This window comes from Orycteropus afer, unplaced genomic scaffold (genome assembly GCF_000298275.1).
Source record: "Orycteropus afer afer isolate SDZICR_OR568_19922 unplaced genomic scaffold, OryAfe1.0 scaffold00258, whole genome shotgun sequence".
Classification (NCBI taxonomy): Eukaryota; Metazoa; Chordata; class Mammalia; order Tubulidentata; family Orycteropodidae; genus Orycteropus; species Orycteropus afer.
Window position 1 is genome coordinate 4912126 of NW_006921845.1, and position 23579 is coordinate 4935704.

Below are 23579 nucleotides of genomic sequence, written 5' to 3' on the forward strand. Positions count from 1 at the left end.
ATCCTACTTCCGTAGTGATACTGCCTCAGAAACCCAAGGAGGGGTCGCTATGAGTCGGGTTTGACTCGACGGCAAACAACAACAACAAAATATCAGCTCTGGGAGCTCTGGTGGCATAGTGCCTAAGACACTTGACTGTTAACCAGAAGGTTGGCAGTTCAAACCCACCAGCCACTCCTCAGAAGGAAGACTAGGCAATCTACTTCCATGGTGATACTGACTGAGAAATCCAAGGAGGGGTCGCTGTAAGTTGGAGATGACTCGACGGCATTAACAACAACAACAACATCAGCTCTAGGGATAGAAACAACCACCTACACACAGTTTTTCAGTGTCACTGGAAGAAGTAACAAGCATCAGCAAGCCTGCTTTCTTGGAACTCCGTAAATGAACATGTACAAAACCATCATCTTTTTTATTGAGAAGAAAACATTCCTTCTGTTTTGGGTATAGTGAATACCACACTACCTGAGCACAAAGGGTTGGACAGGATGACTTTTGGGAATCCTTTGTATGTTTGCATTACAAGAAATGCTCAATTCCAAAATGAGGAGGATACTCACTAGTCACCTCAAAAGACTCTGCATCCAAAACACTGTGAACAGACCCTGAAATGTGTGTGATTTGGGGAAAAGGGAGGTAATTCTAATTCATGCATCTCCACTTTCCAGTCATACTAAAAAATTATCTCCAAAGGGTTTCTATCGTCTTGAAATCTGCAAATGCTGGAATCATTTACCTTTTCCTTTTATGGTGGTAATGGATTTAGAATCGCTCCAGTTTCCTATTCCACGACTAGTCACCGCAGCCACCTTTTCAAAGCAGAGTGTGAATTAGTGTGAAATAAAGGCAATATACCATATGGGAAGAATTCTGAATGAGCTAAAGGGGTAAGACTTTGGCAATGAGAATGGAAAAAATTATATAAGGGTGATCCAGGACATTCAGAGGTCCCAGCAACCATAATGAGAGGGGAAGGAGACAAAAAGAAGGAACCAGGGTAAAGGGAAGTGTGATAGTGCTAGGTAATAGAATTTCTATTAATTGACAGATGTCAAGATTTTTTTAAAGGGTAGGGGTGTGTGCATGGGTATCTATACAGACACATATAAACACACACACACACATATATGAAAATGCTATTGCCAGGAGCTGAGGGGAGAGGTGACACACAGGGCGTTTTTAGGGCAGTGAAACTATTCTGCGTGATACTATAATGGTGGACACATGACATTATGCATTTGTCAGAGCTCATAGGACTGTACAACATAAAGAGTAAACCCTAATGCAACCTATGGACTTCAGTTAATAATAATGTATTAATATTGGTTCACTAATTGTAACAAATATACCACAGGAATGCAAGATGTAAACAATAGGAGAAATAGGGTGTGTGCGTGGGGGAAAACTCTATTTCTGTGTGATTCTTCTGTAAACCTAAAACTGCTCTAAAAGAAAATGTATTAAGAAAAGTGTACTGAGGAAATTATCAGTGGGAGAGAGAATGATATGTGCATTTGATGGTCTCAACAAACATGTTTTGTACAAAATCTATCTCCTTTCTGCTAGACATTAAAGATATATCTAACATTCTCACAATATCAGTTTATAAGTGGCACTTATTACAGGTCTGTATCATCTGCAGCTGAAGATAAGCAGAAAAGATAAAGGTGCAAAAAGTACAGAAGCTAGAAAGCTAGCAGAATATTTGGGACAAAAACAGGTCAAAGCTATATTCTTTGAGGCTCTTGGTTATCCAAAGGAAGTCTGGTTTCCAGTTCTCTGTGGCATCCATTTAAGAGGATAAAAGAAAACCATGATCCCCAAGGTGAAGAGTTGGGGATTTTGCAGACTAATTTGTACCTACTAAACTTCTCATAAAATGGAGCCCACATTGCTAAGTTCTACAACCACCCACAGGCTGAAATGGCACTCACTCTGACAGTATAGAGAACGTTGACCAACAAGTCCTTTATTTCTGTAAAGTTACTAGCAGCCCTCTGGGAGGCCCATATCTTGGAACCACTCCTGCTGTATTCTACCTAAAGTGAGAAGAAAACATACTAGTAAAAAGTAGCCAAAGGCTGTGATTCAGCCATAGAATGAAATGAAGTCTCATACATGCTACCAAATGCATGAACCCTGAACACATGCTGAGCAAAAGAGGTCAGTCACAAAAGGACAAATACCGTCTGATCCTACTTACGTGAAATATGTACATTAGGCAAATGTATAGAGATCAAAGTTTATGAGTGGGCCCCAAGGGTTGGGGGCTAAGGGAATGGGAGTTATTGCTGAAGAGGTACTTTTTATCTGGGGTGATGAAAACTTTTGGAAATGAACAGTATGGTGGTAGTACAGCATGGTGAAAGGAGTGGGACTGACATGTAGACTTAATGGTTAAAATGGCAGACCTGTTGCAATATATATAACGTTAGGAAAAAATCTCATTCCTTTGTAGTCATTTTACCACAAAAAAATTAAAAATTAAAAAAAAAAGGTAAATGTATGTCTGGGGCATCCTAATGCCTTACAAGGATGTAGATAAGAGATGGATATAAGAGGAAGGTAGGATGAGAAATGTTCTAACAGAAGGGTCATTATTTACAAGGCCGTATGTCAGAAATCTGGGAGCTCTGGTAGCATAGTGCCTAAGGCACTTGACTGCTAACCAGAAAGCTGGCGGTTCAAACCCAATAGCCACTCCTCGGAAGGAAGATGGGGCAATCTACTTCCGTAGTGACACTGCCTCGGAAACCCAAGGAGGGGTCGCTATGAGTCGGGTCCAACTTGAAGGCACATAACAACAACAACAACATGCCAGAAATCTTACTCACCTTGACACAGGGCTAACACATGGAAGACACTTACAATGTACTCTCGGATAAGGCCATGAGTGTGGGCAGGAGGAGTCCAGTGACCCACAATCACACCTTCAGCTTCGCTGTACAGTGATAGCTGCAGATTTTGAGGGGCGTCTGGCACTAGAAGAGAGCCAACATGAGGTTAAAACCCACCTATATACCAGTTAACTAGCAATTTTCCTGAGCTTAAAACAAAGATAAGAGCTGGCACTGGGACTCATCCACTAGAAAAGACTATCACCTTGGCCTTCACATTGACACAAAACCCTTCCTCTTCCTCTTCTACCAGATGCAAGGGTGTAGTGTGTACACCCACCACCCAGACAGTTTGTTCTGCTGTAGTGGCTTGGGTGTTGCTGTGATGCTGGCAACTACACACCAGTATTTCAAATACCAGCAGGGTCACCCATGGTGGACAGGCTTCAGTCTAAAATGCTAGACTAAGCATCTAGACTAAAACACTGGGAAGAAAGGCCTGGTGATCTACTTCTGAAAATTAACCAATGGGACCTTACAGATCACAACAGAACACTGTCTGACTTGCTTGTTTTGGACCCATCATCAGGAAGGATCAAATGCTGGAAGATGACATCACGTTTAGTGAAGCAGAGGGCCAGGAAAACGAGGGGGACCTTTGGAAAGATGTACTGGCAACAGCACAGATGGACTGGAACATGCCAGCAATCGTAAGGATGGCACAGGACTGATCAGCATTTCATTCTGTTGGACACAAGGTCATCGTGAGTCACAGCTGACGACAGCTATCTATCCATCTCCCTACTTTCCACACATTAGATCATGGCTTAGTCTACTTTGACATCAATTTGTGGCTCACAAGAGCTAGATGATGGAATCACTTGGGCAGGATGAATCACCACTGCTCCTGGGACTTTAATTCCGAGATCTTAATAGTCAAAGAAAGCACCTGCTAACTCATTTTCTCGCACAACAAAACAGAGAACTATGGGTATGACTACAAAGGGATGAGACTTATTTCCTAACCTTACAGAACTGCTAAATCCAAATGAATATGATCACCCTCTAAGCAGATGCCTTAGTGAGCTTAGTGCTGGCATGTTTAAGGCTCTTCTGGATCTTCTCTGGTAGCTGCCTTTAGAGCCAGGTTAAAAGCTTACAATGTTTTATAGTCAAATTTCCTTGTAAATGCTAGGAGTATTTACACATACTGATAACCCATGGAATAATAATAAAAAACAGCTCACTGCCACTGAGTAAATTCTGACTCACAGCAAGGCAATAAATCTTTACTGAAGCAGACTGCCTCATCTTTCTTCCACAGAGTGGTTAGTGGGTTTGAACCACCAACCTTCTGGTTAGCAGTCAAGTGCATTAAACACTACACCACCAGAGCTCGTTATGGAAGAAGAATATTCATCCACAATTAGTGGCCTGCAAGCCCTTCAAGGGCAGGAACTACATCTTATTCATCTATGAATCTTTAACACTTCTACAATACCTGGGTAGTAGTAGGTGCTTAGCTAATATCAGTGGGATGAAAATTAAGGATAATAATTCAATTCTCCAGGACCATTCCCTGGAGAAGGATGTCATGCTTGGTAGGGTGGAGGGTCAACGAAAGAGGGGGAGGCCTTCAACGAGATGGATTGACACGGTGGCTGCAATGATGGGCTCAAGTATAGCAGGGATAGTGGGGCTGGCGCCGGGATTGGGCAGTGTTTCGTTCTGCTGTGCATGGGGTCGCTATGAGTTGGAAACGACTTGACGGCACTTAACAACAACAACAACAACAACAATTCAAATAAGCCAGCTCTGTAGGTGCTGATGGCAGTTGCAAATGAGGAGTTCACAAAATATTTCAAGCAATGGAAAAACATCACTGGGATAAGGAGCTATTCACCCAATGTCACTACTTTGAAGTGGGAAAAGGAATTAGGGACTCTCTTGGACACATGGGCACTGATATGTTTTGTAAAAAGAGACACAATATTTCTTGTTGTTCTTATCGCTAGTTGCCGTTTGAGGTCAGCTCTGATGCATGGTAGCCTCATGTCTAACAATGGAATATTGCCTGGCCCTGTAGTGTCTTCATGGTGGTTAGTATGCTTGAGTCCACTGTTGTAGTCGTTGTGTCAGTCACTCAACTGAGGATTTCTCTTGCCTTCACTGGTCCTCCACTTTATCAAACATGGTGACACATTCTGAAGTAAGCAAGTTGAAGTCTCAGACAATATTCTGTGACTCATAGTTCTCAATGGCTAATTTTCAAAGTAGATCACCAGGCCTTTCTTTCTAGTATGTTAGTCTGGAAGCTCCACTGAAACCTGTTCACCATGAGTCATCCTGCTGGTATACGAAACACCGGTGGCATTGCTTCCAGCAATACACTAGCAACCACAGTACAACAAACTGCCTGATATGAGCTCTGGTAGCATAGTGCCTAAGGCACTTGACTGCCAACCAGAAGCCTGGTGGTTCAAACCCACCAGCCATTCCTCGGAAGGAAGGTTGGGCAATCTACTTCTGTAGTGACACTGCCTTGGAAACCAAATGCAGGGTTGCTATGAGTTGGGTCCGACTCCATGGCACATAACAACAACATACTTAGGCGTGCGTTGTACTTTAATGATAGTGAGCTCATAAGTACCAAGTACTGGGAAGTACTTAAAGAAGGTAGTAGGCAAAAACTTCACAAAAATGAAAAAGACAGCAATGGTGGACAGAATCTGAATTTAACTTCTTAAAATAGAAGAACATTATCTGACATATTATAGAGAATAAATGTTCAACAACTAAGGTAAGATGATGAAACTAAAAGGAAGAAAGCAAAGGTACATGCAAATAGCAATGTTTCCATGCTCCCAAGCATCCTTTGTCAACTCTTGGGAAATCTTTAATAGTCCACTCAGAGTTGTGTGAAGGCCATAAATAAAAACCATCACACTTACATCCTTCTGGAGTCCTCAGGTTAACAAAGTCATTGGTGTTGTGCACCTTGCTCAGACACTGGACTTGTACTTTAACCTGATATGTGGTATCTGGTTTCAAGACTTTTAATACTGTGCTTGTTTTATTGCTGTGGGTCTCCAGAGCCTTCCATATGCTCTCTCCAACCACCCTGGCAAAAAGAAGAGAGATATCGTCAGATGGAAGCAGCATGGGGTGACTAAGATGCACGACTCAATAAAAAGCCACACCAACCACAGCACAAGAGACTTTATGAAGCATCTGGTGGCAGTGAAGATGTCATTTTCTTCTGCCACAGCAAAGATGAGACCTACCTGTAGTAGATGTTATAAACACAAGAAGCAGAAGGCATTTTTTTGGGGCGCATCCATGTCAAAGTTACATCCCCAGAGAAGTCAGCCGTCCACTGAAGATTCTGTACTTTGTATACAGTTAATTCATCTAAAGACAGAAGGGGGAAAAGTAAAAGAAAGTTATATGTTACAATCCTTGCATTTGAAATGGACCAAGAGGTCTCCTGCTTTTAGGCAGAGCTACCAGAGTCCTGGGAGCTCTGGTAGCATAGTGCCTAAGGCACTTGACTGCTAACCAGAAGACTGGTGGTTCAAACCCACCAGCCAGTCCTCAGAAGGAAGATGGGGCAATCTACTTCTGTAGTGATACTGCCTTGGAAACCCAAGGAGGGATTGCTATGAGTCGGGTCTGACTCGACAGCACATAACAACAACAACATCAGAGTCCTGGGTGGTGCAAATGTTAGTGCACTTGGCTACTAACCCAAAGGTTGGAGGTTTGAGTCCACCCTGAGATGCCTTGGGAAAAAGGCCTGACAATCTACTTCCGAAAAATCACCCACTGAAAACCCTATGGAGCACAGCTCTACTCTAACACACATGGGGTTGCCGTGAGTCAGAGTTAACTCCACAGTTTACTATGCTCTAGATGGCCAAGAGGCCAGTCATCTTAAAAGAAATCCCAGGCAATATAGTTGAAACTCCTTTCCTAGATTTCCAATCATATTTTTCCTTGTATTTTGCCTCCTTGTTTGCAGTAATTTCAATAGGAAATGCTAAAGGTCCGACAAGACCATAGGAAGATTCATGACCTAATATACTCCAGACAGAAGGACTGGGTTAACCCTCATCAGAGAACAGGGCTGTGTGACAGCCAAGGTCATCAACTCAAGGTGGGAAGGGCATCTGAAAAAAAGCTAAAAGCAGCGTTCCACTATGAGGGGTATGGAGTAGAACTGCTCCATGAGGTTTGCAGGCTGTGACCTTTCTGAAGCAGATCACCAGGTTGTCTTTTGAGGGTAAGGCTACCTGGAAGTTATAGCAAAGGTGGGCCAAGCCTCACTTCACTTGGTGCTCCAAAACTGGGCAAAAGGTGTCTCATCTTCAAATGTAGAAAAGATAAAAAGGGTCCTAGCTGGAGGCCCAACCAGGAGGGTTCAGGAAAACCCAGGAAGTGGCTGAGTGGTGCTGTCTAGACCGCGGCATGGGCAGTACCCACCACTGCAGGCCCGCTCATCACTGCCATCGGAACAGTCCAGGAAGCCGTCACAGTGCTCAGAGAGTAGGATGCAGGTCTCACCATCCTCACACCTGAACTCCCTGCTCATACAGGTCAACGTGCTGTGTGTGGCTGAAACACAAAGAACCCTCTTAAAGTCACATGGGTGGGGCTGAGAAACTCAAGGCCAAGTGCTCAGGCTGGGCTGGTTTACTTGTATTCAGGAAAAAAGGTTTGAGTTCTTTAAACTAGTCAGCTCCTGCTTTAAAATATGACTCTGGAATGAGGAATGGTAGAAGAGATGCTAAAACTATGACACTGTGTTATTTAACACAAACTACTAGAATCTGTCTTCAGAGTGAGAGCTTTGGAGGCACACAAATGTGGGTTTAAATTATGGCTCTGAGTGAACTGGAGCTTAACATCCTGAAGTTCAGTTCCCCTACATAAAATGGGACCAACAATTCTATCACTAGTATGTTTGTAAGGATCTATATAGATCGAGCACCTGGCTCACAGTGCCTCGGTTATAGCAGGGATCAACAAATTGTAGCTATTACTTGACAATACCGCTATTTATTCTATTATTGTTATTATTTTGCAGCTTAGAGTGACACTGATCACTGGTTTACGCAGTAATAATGGTGAGATGAACAACAATAATATTAAGAGGCATGCCTGCTCTTTGTGGCACTAATTAGATAGGGTTTTCAAAGCATTTTACATACAATGAGATAATGCAAATAAAAAGCATTGATAAAAATTAAGTTTTGCAACTCTACAGCTAGATGATTAACCATAATCTAATGTTCTCTCCAGTTCTGGAAGCAGATTTGAACTGCATGGGAGACTCCAAGTAGGAAGCTGTAACAGTATCACTGCAAATGATTCTAAAAAGAGGGAAGAAGGGAATGGTTAAAGAAACCAAATCTATTGCCCCAGACCATCAGGCCTAGCCCAGGTGAAGGTACGTCTTTAGGCGTTCATTATATGGACTCACACCTGCCTGCCCAATTTCTGAGCCAGTCCTGGAAAAAAAAAAAAAAAGTGCTATGTCAGAAACACAGTGAGAGATCTGAAGTTAATCTTGCTACTCCAACCCAAAGATATCCAGGTCATAATCCCTGGAACCTGTGACTATGTTATCTTGCAAGGCAAAAGGGTCCCTGAAGATGGGGGTAAGCTAAGGACCCTGAGATGGGGAGATAATCCTGAATTATCCTGGTGGGCCCAATCTAACAGGTTCCTCAAAGCAGTGAACTTTTCCCAGTCGTGGTTAAAGAGAACAATGTAAAGACAGTAGAAGAGTCAGAGAGACACAGTGTTGCTGGCTTTGAAAATTAAGGGGGGGGGGGGTCACAAGCCAAGGAGCACAGACAGCCTGGAGAAGCTGGAAAAGGCAAGAAACTACATCTCACCTACAGCCTCCAGAAGGAACCAGCTCTGTTGACACCTTGATTTTAGCCCAGCGAGACCCGTAAGATAATAAAAGCAAAACAGTAAGATAGTTAATGTGTATTGTTTTAAGCCAGTTAAATGTGTGATGATTTGTTACAGGAGTCAGAGAAAATGCACATACATTCAAAGGTGTGCATTTGCCCAGACCTAAATTTGGGAATTATGCCTTGGTTTAAATAATTTTAAATTAAATATTTAGGTTTAAATAATACCTTCCCCACTGACACTACAGCCCTAAGCCTTTCCTTCCTCTTGCTTCCCTATCCCAGTGCACACATGCACACAATTTTTCCATATAATAGTTATATAATTTCATGCCAACATTATGAGCAATGCATGAACTTCAGGTTAAAGATCTTTGACCTAAATTCACTCATTTAAGCAAATCCTCAAAATGATACCCAAGGACATCAATACTACAAGAAATCACTAAGGAGATCACTAATGCATTATTATCTGAGAGTAATCTACAACAATGATTCTTAACAAAGTGTTCTAGAGAATTTAAAAAAGCAGATTCCTAGGACCTGCTCCAAACCTACTGAATGAAAACATGGAGTTGAACATGTGTGGTTTTTCCAACCTCCACAAGATGCATCAGAATCAGCTACAGTTGATCACATCCATTCTAGAATAAGGAACAGGCAGTTCCATTTTCTATCTGAAGCATCGCATCTACTTTTGGGTGTGACACTTTGAGACGAAGATGAATAAACTGGATAATGTTCACATGAGATCAATCAGGACGGTCAAGGGGAATGGATAAAGGAGCCAGAGATACCTTCCTAGAGATGAAAGAGTGGGGAGAGAGGGAGCACAGAACACTTTAATAGTTGTCCTCATCTGTAAAGAAATCAGAGTTAAAATTTCTTTGCATAAGTCTCTAGGATGGAGGTACAGTCTTCAGATCAATTATTTTTTAAAATCATCCCTAATACAGTAATTTTCAGTGGGAAGAGGGATAATATCAAAGTTACTTGTGAGGCTTTTTATCAACTATAAGCCCCTAAGTCAGGAAAATGAATGTATTGCAGTTTTATGACTTGCTATTAAGGTTGGGCAATCTACTTCCACAGTGATAATGCCTTGGAAACCCAAGGAGGGGTCGCTATGAGTCGGGTCCAACTCCACGGCACATAACAACAACAACATTATGTACTGAAGTACCATGGTACTGAAGAAAGAAGTCTAAGCTGCACTGAAGGCACTGGAGAAAAACAAGTCTCCAGGAATCAACAGAATACGAATTATAGTGCTTCAACAAACATGCAATGCTGGAAATGCTTACTCATCTATGCCAAGAAATTTAGAAGACAGCTACCTAGCCAACCAACTGGAAGAAATCCATATTCGTGCCCATTACAAAGAAATGTGATCCAACAGAATGCAGACATTTTCTAACAATGTTATTAATATCATATTGTAAGCAAAATTTCACTGAAGATAATTCAAAAATGACTACAGACATATATCAAGTGAATTGCCAGAAATTCCAGCCAGATTCAGAAGAGGATGTGGAACAAGGGATATCATAGCTGATGTCAGATGGATCTCGGCTCAAATCAGAAAATACCAGAAAGATGTTTACTTGTGTTTTATTGGCTATGCAAACGCATTGGGCTGTGTGTGTTGGTGGGATTATCAATTGGTACAAGCACTACAGAAAAAGGTATGACACTTCCTCCAAAAGCTAGAAATAGAAATACCATATGATCCAGCATCCCACCCCTAGAATATATACCCTAGAGAAATAAGAGAAGTGACACGAATAGACATACGCATAGCCATGTTAATTTCAGCATTATTCACAATAGCAAAAACATGGAAATAATTCAAATGCCTGTCAGTGGATGAATGGACAAACAAAATATGATACATATACAGTGGAATACTACACAGCAACAAAGAATAAATGATGAGTCTGTAGAACATAACATGGATTAATCTGGAGGACATTATGCTAACTGAAAACTGTCAATCACAAAAGGACAAATATCATATGTCATCACTTTTATTAAAAAATCAAGAATAGGTTTACGTAGAGAAAGCAACATTCTTTGATGTTTACCAGGGATGGGAGGAAAAGGGAGGGAGAATCACTTACTATATAGTTCACATGTGTGAACTCTGGTGAAGGAAAAGATAATTTACAAAATGGGAAAAATAACCATATGTGATCAAGGTAAATGAAGACACTGAGAAGTATGTAAGAATAAAGGATAACTAAAATAGGAGCTCTGGTAGCATAGTGCCTAAGGCACTTGACTACTAACCAGAAGGCTAGCAGTTCAAACCCACCAGCCACTCCTTGGAAGGAAGGTTGGGTAATCTACTTCTGTAGAGATACCACCTGGGAAACCCAAGGAGGGGTCGTTATGAGTCTAATTGACTTGACAGAAATGAGTTTTCTTTTGAGGTTATGGGAATACATGTGCATGCACTTATGGGTATAGTTGTAATTGTATATACATATTTATATTGCTTCAAGTATATTCATACATATATATATATATAATAGCACACCTTGGGGGTACAGTTATGGAAAGTTCTTAGACATATCCAAGTATCTCATGGGACTGAATTACTGGGCTTGAAGGCTAAGGACCAAAGGCTCAGGGGACATCTAGCATAACATAGTTCATAAATACGATGTCCTAAATCCCAATCTGGTGAGAAGCATCTGGGGTCTTAAAAGCTTACAAGCAGCCATCTAAGATCCAACTATTGGTCTCTTCTCATCTGGAGTAAAAGAGGGTGGAAGAAACAAAAAACTCAAGGAAGAAATCAGTCCAAAAGACTAATGGCCTACACAAACCACAGCCTCCTCCAGCCTGAGACCAGAACTGGATGGTGCTGGGCTACCACTGATTGCTCCGATCAGGAACACAATGGAAGGTTCTGGTTAGAATGGGAGAAAAATGTAGACCAAAATTAAAATTCATTATTAAAAAAAAAAAAGACCAGGATTACTGGATTGATATAGACTAGAGGAACCTCTGAGACTACCTGTCTAAGATACCTTTTTAACTTGGAACTGAAGCCACCTCAAGAGGTCATCTTTCAGTCACATAATGAAAGTGAAATAATAGATTGGTCTATAAAAAAAACACCCATGAGGAATATGCGCCTTAGAACAATCAACTATATGAGACCAAACAGTTAACATTTAGACAAAAGCAAAGAGACAGGAAGGAGGGGCCGGGAAACTGGATGGATGGAAACAGGGAAGGCAGGGTGGAAATGGGGAGAGTGTTGGCACGTTGCAGGGATAGCAACCAATGTCTCCGAATGATTTGTGTATGACTGTCAAATGGGAAACTGATTTGTTGTGTAAACTTTCACCTAAAACACAATAAAATATTCAAAATCAAAAAGGCAATATTAAAAAGAGAAAGAGAAAAAAAAAGTTCCATGAGGCTACTCTTCCTTTTCCACCTCCACTGTCCTCCCACAGCCCCCTTTAGTCTCCCCTACCTCTCCAAATGTATGCCCAACAATGAAGTACAACAGATCTAAAATATAAAATCCTTCTCCCTAAAAGCTCACCATGACCAGGAAGATAAAGTCCAAGTATGGCCACCCAACACAAGTTCCCTGCCCACCTCTTTGCACTCACCTTTTGCCCATCCACAGCCAATCCACAGACTTGTTTTTTTTTTTTTTTTTTCCTGAGCCTTTACAAGCTGCTGCTTGTGTCTAGGATGGCCATCATCTCCCATCTTGTCCCACCATCCTCCATTACAACTCCTCTGGGTATCAACATTCTGATGCCTTTCCTGACCACCAGCTCCCACCTTTCTAGAAAGTTGGGCATGTCCACTCTGAGTAACTTAAGCTCCGTGGAAGAACTTCTATTATTGCCTATCGCACTGTGGGGTAAATGACCCAGCTTTACCTAAGCAAGGTGGCCTTTGCCCTTGCCTCCAGAGAAATAACCCTTGAAGTAACTGGGGTAACTTGGTCTGGGATTTCAAGAGCACACCTACAAATCTGTGCTAGTAAGTGAGAGCTGGTCACTCTAGAAGAGATCCAACTGGAAGGCCAATATCAACTAGCCCCAGGAGTCATGATTTAGGCCTATCACGCAGGACTGGCCAATTAAGGCCTGGAACAGACAGCTCAGAGAGCTTTCTGGTTGATGAAGGGAGGGTGATGCGCCCTCTCTGAAACCTGGCAGCTCTGCATTGGGAACCTTCCCAAATTTCACCTGCACATCTTTTCTTTATAATGATCTTGATTATATCATTTTACTATAATAAAACCAGAAGTCATAAGTATATCTTCCATGCGTCATTTCAGCAAATTAACAAACCCAAGGACAGTGTCCTCTTAACTTGCAAGGCCTGACCTAACTTCAGGTGACTAGGGTCAGAGAGAAAGAAGGCTGTGTGGATGGCTACTATCAGAAATGATAGAGAAGTGGGAATGAATGTATATGATTAACCTCCACCTTCTGGCGATCAGCTTGGTGCTGATTCTCATCCACATTTTCAGCCACAGCTATCACTGTACACACTGCACCACATTTACTGGCTTAAATGTTCCTCCTACTAGAATTCATCCCCCCAGCAACCTCATCAGTGCCTGCCACATGACGCATAACAAAAAAAAAATTGTTCATGAAGTTAAAAGATATTATTGGACACATACCCTATCCTCTAACCAAGTCTCTCCAAAGAGAACTCAGTTAGGACCCTGTAGAGAACAATGCTACAGACTGAAAACAGCCAATTATTTTGCTTCCCTTCCTGAGTCTCACTAAATGAAACATTTAGGACAGAGCAGTACTCCCCAAGTTTGTCCTAACAGCATCCAGGGTACTTTTTAAAAGTATGGATTTTGAAGCACCCTTCTACCATTGCATCTGATAGAGCAGGTCGGAAGCTAAGTGCCCAAATTTAAATTTTGATAAGCACTTCCCATGTTATCCTTTTAAATCACATAAATTTCATAACTACTGAGTTAGAAGGAGCTCTGGTAGCATAGTGCCTAAGGCATCTGACTGCTAACCAGAAGGCTGGTGGTTCAAACCCATGAGCCATTACTCGGAAGGAAGGTTGGGCAATCTAATTCCATGGTGATACCACCTTAGAAACCCAAGGAAGGATCACTATGAGTCAGATCCAACTCGACGGCAATGCGTTTCTTTTTTTCTTTTTTTTACTGAGTTACGGGAATTAAGAGATGACTAACTAACCCTCTCTGCCATTTCTAAATAGTAAGATTCAGTAGGGTTCTATTTGAGGTTCAGTTTTTCATTGCATTGGGAGAATCTTTATTTGAGGCAAAAGAGGTGGGACCAGGACACGGATTGAAGATGAGGAACCCAGGCACAAGCTGCTTGGGGTTAGGACAGAGGTAAAAGGCTTGTGTGGCTCTCCTCAACATTTACCAGGGCAGAAACCAAACAAGCACGAAAGGAACATGCTTCTTGGCAATAAGGGGAATGTAATTGGCCAGAACATCTGCTGTCTGTTTTATGAGGCTGAACAAATCAGCAGTCACAATCAGCAGGTGACTGGATGGAGAGGAGACCCTGTAAGCAGGGAACCCCATCACCAGCAGCAGTCTACTCTCAAAGAGACACGGTGGTGGTGGGGCTGGATCGGCAACTGTGCCAGCCACAACAATGCCTGGTACTGATCAGGCTACAAAAGGAATTAGTCCATAGCTGAGGACCAAAAACTGTTGCCTGCTCTACATGGGGATCAGATGCATGCCCTCATTTCTTTGTTCTAATCTACAAGGCCTCTGCTTTCACTCCCTGCCTCATGCAAGTCACTCAGCAGTGCATCCACTTCGAGCTGACACTGTGATCAACCTCCGTCAGCGTACAAGAGCAGGTGTCTCCCTCCACCACACTGGAGCACATCTGTACTCCAAGGACTCTCCTTAGGAACAGCAGAAGAACAGGTACCAGAACCTTTACCCATTATGTTTGATAGAGGATGTATACATCCCTCACACCTGGCTCAGTTTACCTTGTCATCATTCTGCATGTGTTTTAAGCATGGGTATCCTATCTCAAACTAAGAGCTAAGACAGAGTTACTTAATGAAATATTGGAGGCAATTCCTCTAATGATATATAGTCTCTATGCCCAGTAGATGGTGACTAAATAACTTTTGGAAGAACACACACACATACAGAAAGTAATACCCCCAGGTGTTTTACGACACATTGACAGAAAAACCTGTTTAAGATATTTCTCTTGGTCATTTAGCGAGTATTTTAGCTAAAAATGCTGCCAATACTTAACATCCAGCCAATTTCTTAAAAAAGAATATGACTATGGCAACGATGTGGGTCCAGGTGACAAAACCCATGTGTGAGAATATAGTAGAAATGTGGTTCCACATCAGTGTACAGACTCACACGTCTGGGCATGCTGGTCTAGAAATGAAGCACACGCGATGGAGTATCATGCTCTCTGATGTCTGCCCTGGGGGTTAAGTGCTCTCTAACCACTCACGGCAATTGGCCTCATCCTGGCCATCCTGGCAATCTTGATGACCATCACAGCGCTTCCAGTTGGGGATACACTTCTTTGGTTGTCGGCATTCAAACTCAAATCGGTCACATCTTCCAAGCTGGGTGGTACTGGAGGTGGCAGTGATATTTGCTAGAAGAAAAGATTTTTAAAATTCAATTTTGGCAGTGATGACACTGGTAAGCAACAGCAGCCAGTTCAATTTAGTAGGTGATCAAGGAGCTCTGGTGGCACAGTGGGTAAGGTCAGCAGTTCAAACCCACCAGCTGTTCCAAGGGAGGAAGATGAGGCAATCTATGTCAATAAAGATTTACAGCCTTGGAAACTCAATGGGGGTTGCTATAAGTTGGAATTGACTCATAATTGAGTTGGAACGCAGTGGGTTTTTGTTTGTTTTAAGGTGCTTCAGGAATTACAATGGGGACCTGAAGACAAATATGAGTTCTGGGTAGAGAGTAGATTGGATACCTCACCTAATTCTGCCCTCTCACAGAACTCCACCAAAGCCATAGTTAAGAGACTGCTCTTCAAGACAAACTCACAAGGACAGGGAAAGAGAGGAAAGCAACACAACTCTGGAAGCTTGGAAGCAGACAGACAAGCACAAATGACTCAAGAGACCAGAGAAGGCTGTATGCCACCCTACACTGTCAGGGTGGAAAGCTAAGAACCAGCATGATCTACACCACACAATCCTCAAGAAGCTCAGAAATTCAGGGTAATATGGGGAAACTGACTGACAGATGTTGAAGATGCAGTTAGATTCCCCGCATCCTCTTTCCCTCCAAATACCACTGGACAGCTGCCCTTCCATTATTCCAGAAGAAGAATTAGAGAACTCCCATATGGACAGGATCAAAACAAAGGTTTTCTTAGCCAGCCACTTGATAGTAAGAATACTGCACCAAAAAAAAAAAAAAAAAGATGAAGTGTATAGAATGTGAAGACACTGGCCTTCTTCCCAGAGAACCTGCGGTGAATTGCTTGATGTGGCCCTTCTAGCCATTGTCCTCCATTCTGTGGTGTTTTGTAAATACCATTATCCATGCCTGTTTGGGGTGGTGTGGTAGTTAAGGTCAGGTATCAACTTGGCTGGGCAGCTGGTAGTAGTCATTCCCTATAATGACTGGCAATCGACTCTGTGATGGGATTTAAGTTAATTCTGTTGGGGCAACACAGGTGGAATGTATCTTGAGTCCTGCCTTGCTGGAGGGTATAATTCAAATCACCACCCTTAGCTTCCCTGAGGGTATACCTACGAATCTCCTCTTGCTCCGGCTTTGTGTCTTGGATCATCCTCATCTCACCCCTGGATTTGGGACAGCCACCGCCGTCCGATCTGCTGATCGAGGTTCATCAAACCCTGAGAGTTGGGAGGATCCGCCAGACCTACTCACGGACCTGGGACTCGCCAGCCTGCCAGCCTCAATCACTACTACGTGAGACGAACCCTTGGGTGTCTGTGAGTTCTGTGAGGCGTTACAGCGAAATTCAGAACCCTAAGACTGGGGAAATTACTGGGAGGAGGAGGAGGGGTTAATGTCTGAAATGATGGAGTGGCATGGTAGTTTGGACATTTGGGACATCTTTGACCTCCGCCTCATGGGGACCAGCCTCATGCTGATCTTTCTAAGAGAAATTGTTCAAGCAGAACCCCAGCAAACCACAAAAGGAAGAAAACTCACTGCTGTTGAGTGGATTCTGACTCACAGTGACCCCAACTGAACAGTTATCCCCAGGTAGGAGATTGTTAAGAATCTTCTCTGAGGAAAATAACCAGCCTCAGAATTGAGCCCTAAAGTTATCAAATCAAGATCATGAGGTCCCCAACAAACACTCAGCAATGAAATTCAAAGTTGAAAACCCCTACCCATGTGTTTAGAATTTCTCCACATCATTTTTTTTTAAAGGCAATGTAGAAGTAACAGATTTTGTAAGACAAAAACAAATAATAATCATCCGTATTATGCTCAGGAAGAGGAGAATACATAGATTTATTCATTAAAAAAAAGAAGAGGATGCCTTAGAAAAGGAAAATTCAGAGGAGCAAAATATAAAAACAGTCTCAAAACTGAAACCATAACAGGAATGAAATACTTAATAGGAAAGCTGGAAGAAACAATTTAGTAAGAATGTCAGAAACTGAAACAAACAAAAAAAAAGAGATAAAAATAAAAAGTAAAAAGACTGGGAGATCCAATATAGGAATGACAAAAGAAACAAAAAGAGAACACAGAGGAGAAAAAAATTATCGATGAAATAAAAAAATTCCTAGAACTAAAATACATGCCTGACTTATTTATTCTTTTATACAGAATAAAAGAACCCATAGGACTCACCACATTGGATGGAAATAGATCTACACTAAAGTGCATTGTTCTGAAATTTTGAAACAACAGAGCGAAAGGGAAGATTCTATAAGCTTCCAGAGAGAAAAAACAGGTTATATACTAAAACAAAATCAAACTTTCTCCAGAACTGTTTGTTGACAGTGGAGCAATGTTTTCGAAATTCTGAAAGAAGATCATTTACAAACCAGTCAAACTATCAATTGGGTCTGAAGACAGAATAAAAATGCTTTCAGACAAAGCAAGATCTCAAAAACATAACTTCCACTTATTCTTTTGCAGGAACTTTCTGGAAAACATGCACTACCAAAACACGGGATTAAACTGAAAAAGAGGACATCTTAGAATACAAAAAAAAGAAGTACCAACACAACAGAGACATAAAACGTCCTTAAGGTGATGATGAAGAAACATCTTGGGAGACAACTGTGTACCAGGCAAAGATGGCAGCTGGTCTAAACCAGAGCAGCAAAGGTCAAAGGACAAAAAAGAAGACACAGGATATAAGAAACAGTGACTCTAAGTCAGAAAAAGGCTAAAGTATTCTTAGGAGGTCAGTGGAAGCCCTAGAGTAATGGTCGTGCAGCTAAGTGAGGGAACACCAGTCCCGAGAAGAGAATGCAAAAGTGGCTAGAAGGGCTGTCTCCAAGAGAAAAACTGGAACTGGTGAACTATGCAATTACTCGTGGAAATTATATTAAGAATCTCTTGAAAGACGGAAACAATTAGCAATCAGTGCAAAATAATCAGACCAACCAATCAACTAAAGTAATTATTAACTTTACACTACTGTGCATATCCAATATTTTTCACTGGACTTTCAAATGAACCTTCTACAAACCACCAAAAGATGTAAGAACGATTACGCTAAAATGTAAGATACATAGAGGAGAATGGTAAGAAATGAGGCTAAAAAGCTGGGCCAAGACAAATCATGGCACTTATTCTGGGATGATAGGGGAGACAACAGAAGGTTCAAATGCTGGGGTGGATATGATCATGCATAAACATGTGGCTTTATTAGAAGATAAATGAAGAGGGGAGGAAAATGAGGCAGAGTAAACATTTAGGAAATGTTTTACTGACGAAATCCAAAAGCTAGAGACAACACCACATTTCAGTGGCACCAAAAATGTACATTTAAGAAAGGAAATACAGAAGCTGAATGGAATGGGTAAGTAGGGATTTGCTCAGTCAGAAGCACTCACTGGATCAGTTAGAATTTAGTAGAGTCTGTGAATGTCCTGGCCAGAGTTCCTATAACCAGAAAACAATTTGCCAGAAGGATGATCAAGTTACTAAGGAGACAGGTAGGCCTTAGGGAGAATAAAGCCAGAGACAAAAGATGTTTCTTTTTTTCCTTTACAATTCATTTTAATTTGAGAAGCATTTCTGGGACACCTGTTGTTGTTAGGTGCCGTCGAGTCGTTTCCGACTCATAGTGACCCCATGCACAGCAGAAAGAAATACTGCCCGATCCCGCGCCAGCTCTATGATCCCTGCTACACTTGAGCCCATCATCGCAGCCACTGTGTCAATCCATCTCATTGAAGGCCTTCCCCTCTTTTGTTGACCCTCCACCCTACCAAGCATGACATCCTTCTCCAGGGAATGGTCCCTTCTGACAACATGACCAAAGTAGGTGAGACGAAGTCTGGCCATTCTTGCTTCCAAGGAGCATTTCGGGTGCACTTCCTCCAGAACAGATCTGTTAATTCTTTTAGCAATCCATGGTACTTTTAGCATTCTTCGCCAGCACCACAACTCAAAAGCATCAACTGTACTTCAGTCTTCCTTATTTATTGTCTAGCTCTCACATGCATATGAGGCGATTATAAATATCATGGCTTGTGTCAGGAGCACCTTAGTTGCCAAGGAGACATCCTTGCTCCTCAGCACTTGAAACAGTTCCTTTGCAGTTGACTTTCCCAATGCTACACATTGTCTAATGTCCTAACTGCTGCTTCCATTGGCATCGATTGTAGAACCAAGCAATGTGAATTCTTTGACAACCTCAATCTTCTCTCCATTTATTGTGATGCTGCTCATTGGTCCAGTTGTGAGGATTTTTATTTTCTTTATATTGAGACGTAATCCATACTGCAGACTGTATTCTTCAACCTTCATCAGTAAGTGCCTCAAGTCATCCTCACTTTCAGCAAGCAAAGTTGTATCGTCTGTGTATCTCAGGTTGTTAGTGATTCTTCCTCCAATCCTGATGCCACGTTTTTCTTTATTCATACAGTCCAGCTTCCAGATTAATTGCTCAGCATATAAATTGAGTAAGTATGGGGAAAGGATACAACCCTGACACACTCCCTTCTTGATTTTAAACCATGCAGTTTCCCCTTGTTCTGTTTGAATGACAGCCTCCTGGTCAAGGTACAGGTTCCTCATGAGTACAATCAAGTGCTCAGGAATTCCCATTCTTCTCAATGTTATCCATAATTTGTCATGATCCACACAATCAAATGCCTTTGCATAGTCAATAAAACACAAGTAAACATCTTTCCTTGTATTCTTTGCCTTGAGCCAAGATCCATCTGACAACATCTGTGATATCCCTTGTTCCATGTCCTCTTCTGAATCCAGCTTGCACCTCTGGAAGTTCTCTGTCAATATACTGCTGCAACCGTTTTTGAATTATCTTCAGTAAGATCTTACTTGCATGCAATATTAATGATACTGTTCTATAATTTCCACACTCTGTGGGATCACCTTTCTTTGGAATGGGTACAAATATGGATCTCTTCCATTCAGTTGGCCAGGTAGCTATCTTCCAAATATCTTGGCATAACCAAGTAAGTGCCTCCAATGGGGCATCCATTTGTTGAAATATCTCAATGGGTATTCCGTCAATTCCTGGAGCCTTGTTCTTCACCAATTCTTTCATTGCAGCTGGGACTCCTACTATTTGCCTATTATTGCAGTAAGCACAGTGAAGTACTCAAAAGCAGTAAGTGACATGATCCCAAACAAGATCCACACAATTACTATGGAAATAAAAAATAATTAGGACACAATATATGGCAAATTGGAATCCCAGGATGGTATAAATGCTGAATGCACTCAGCTGCTAACTGAAAGGCTGAAGGATCTAGTCCACCCAGACACACTTTCGAAGAACGGTCAGGTGATCTACTTCTGAATAATCAGCCATTGAAAACCTCATGGAGCACAGTTCTACCCTGGCACACATGGGGTCACCATGAGTCAGAGTCACCTCAACAGGAACGGGTTTTGATACGGCAAATTATAGTTAAGGATGAAAAGAACAACGGGTAAATTCAGTAAGACCCAAAGAGAGATCAACATTAGTTACAGGAGACAGTGAAAGGTCCATGGAAGTGGGGCTTTGGATGGTAATGATACTCTATGTGTTTGAAGCAGGAATCTTAGTGCACCTAAGAATCACGCAGGGACCTCCTAGGCTCCACTCAGAAATTTTGATTCTGCATTTTTGAGAAATACGCCAAGTGACTTCATACTTTGAGAAATACTGATACTACAATACAGTCTCTTATACCTACAAAATCCATCTGTGCTTCTGTTTGCCCTGATAGATGGGTTTCACAAACAGGGAGAGCAGAAGGAAAAAGTCAAGGAGAGAAGTTTCTTATAGAGGCAAAAGCCCTGCTGGAGGCATCCAGGCAGAAGAGGAGCAGTCTGTCCATGGTGGACAAGGAGCCCAGCTTGGCTGATTTAAGAAGTCATGAGTACCAAGGAGGGGTCAGCTCATAATGGAAATTAAGGGTCAAGGTTTGATCTCTGGACAAGAGGAAACCACTGATGATTTTAAACAGGGAAATAAGGAGATAAAAACAGGGAGAAACACCAAACTGTTGACTGAGAAGTTTGCTAGAAAAAAGCCTACGCAAAACATGGTAAACAATTTTCTGTTCTCTTAGTATAATTGAGTTTAAAATAGAAGACTGTTTAGGAAAGGATATAGCATCCTCAGCTCTGTTCTGTCTGCAGTTAAGAGCATGAATGAAGTCTCCAGGTCTACCTTCACCTCCAGCAATATGGTTCCCGCACAGACCTTCAGCTGTCTCTCCGTGTTCAGCCACTAGATGGCAGTGCTTACCCTTCTTTTAGCAGGCACACCAGGTGAAGCAAGATTAGGCTCTCTCCCCTGAGGGTTACACACACACACCCACACCCACACCCACACACACACACACAGAGAGAGAGAGGCAGACACACACACACACACACATGCCACCCCCACCTACCCTTCCTCAGTATTCCTGTCAGGGAGGAAGCTAAGGTGGCTGGCTCACCTGCAGATGAGGTGAAAAGCTGGGTGGCTTGACTTTTCTTACAGGAAAACCAAAGAGCAGTTAAAGAAGATGAAACGTTCCAATTGTGACTTCCTGTGTGTCTAGAATCCAGGGAGCAGCCCCTGGAGTCTCCCTGCTCTGGAGGTGCTATCACTGAGAGGCAGTCGCAGGGCGCTCCAGACCTCCTTTCATACTTAGCCCAGCCATGCTCCCAGAGTACACCCAGATGGTCCTCCCCTCTAGCAGCGCCTAGACTCACCAGGAGAGGGGCAGGCTTCCTCATCTGAGCCATCTGCACAATCACGGTACCCATCACACACCCAGCTGTCCATCACACAGGTCCCACTGCTGCAGCGGTAGTAATTGGGCAGACATGTGGAAGGCCCAGGAGTCGGGGAGGGAAGAATACGTGAATCTAGGAAAACACCAAGCAAGAAAACACAAAGACAAAGTGTTACAAGAATCTTCATCCCAGACCAAAAAGTGCCTCAAACCTAGAGTAGATGTTTCAGCTTTAGCTGCACCTGCCAAGGGAGGTATAAGTGGCAGGCGTTTGTTTCCACATAGCAGCTCACCTAAAAATCATTTATGCTGGGGTTTTAGACCAGAGAGCATCCTTTTCCCTTACCTATGGTATTTGGTTTGAGCTAACATTAAGATAAATTGGCTTTTGCAGGGGCTCATGCAGGCACAGAGAAAGAACAGGTGACTCTGAAAGGCATCTGTGGTAGTTACATTTGTGTGTCAACTTGGCTGGGCCTGGTTGAGTGGCTGGGAAGCTGGTGGTAGTTATTCCCCATGAAGATACTGGCAATCAACTCCATGGTGGGATCTACCACAAGCAGCTGAGTAGCTGCCCTTGGGATGTGATCTGCTTCCTGTACATAAGGAGAAACCTTGGGAATGGTCTCTAGCCTATGGCATGCTTGGACCCTGTATGTAGCCATATCGTTGCTCAGCTGCCTGCTATGCTCTGCCAACCTTGGGACTTACTACGGATTAAGTTAATGGCCTGCTGTGTAGTTTGGTAACATCGGGACTGTGCCTTTTGACTTGTCAACCTTGGGCTTGGCAGCCTCAGCAGCCAGCAGCTGTCTGAGTGAAGAAAAGCCTCTAGCTCCAGTGGGCCAGGAGCTGGAGGCAGAGCTGAAGCCCAAGGCTGAGGGGATTATCACCCAGCCCCTAGAGCTTGGCACTTTGAATTTGGACTTACAGCTTCCAAATTGTAAGAATAAACTCCTATTTGTTAAGGCCATCCCATTTGCAGTATATTCTTGTCAGAGTGGCACTAGGTAACCAGAACATCTCACTGCCGTCGAGTCGGATCTGACTCATAGTGACCCTTCCTTTGGTTTCTGAGGCAGTATCTCTACGGAAGTAGACTCCCCAGGCTTCCTTCTGAGGAGTGGCTAGTGGGTTTGAACCGCCAGCCTTCTGGTTAGCAGTCAAATGCCTTAGGCAGTACACCACCAGAGAAAGGCTTGGGGTGGCTGAAAGAATTTCTACTGAGCCTAACATTTATCCTAGTTAATTCAACTACAGCTACCCCAGGACTGGACATTGAGTTGAAAATACCAAAAAGGAAAGACACAAGCATTCATTTCCTATCAGGGCTCCTCAGTGGTATCCCTGCTCACCCACTGCCTGGAAACCTTGTCAAATGCAGATTCTGACTCAG

General features: G+C 42.6%; 1 protein-coding gene across 1 annotated transcript in view; it reads right to left on the minus strand.

The window, feature by feature from the left end:
• SORL1 (sortilin related receptor 1) overlaps positions 1–23579 on the minus strand; it is a gene marked incomplete at its 5' end in the record, with an annotated part of 272129 nt that overhangs the window by 44343 nt on the left and 204207 nt on the right. The window contains 8 exons of the mRNA XM_007949949.2: positions 740–812; positions 1938–2042; positions 2872–2984; positions 5792–5961; positions 6125–6251; positions 7323–7454; positions 15253–15402; positions 22161–22316. Coding sequence (XP_007948140.2) covers positions 740–812; positions 1938–2042; positions 2872–2984; positions 5792–5961; positions 6125–6251; positions 7323–7454; positions 15253–15402; positions 22161–22316 — 1026 coding nt within the window. The remainder of the gene's footprint in view (positions 1–739; positions 813–1937; positions 2043–2871; positions 2985–5791; positions 5962–6124; positions 6252–7322; positions 7455–15252; positions 15403–22160; positions 22317–23579) is intronic.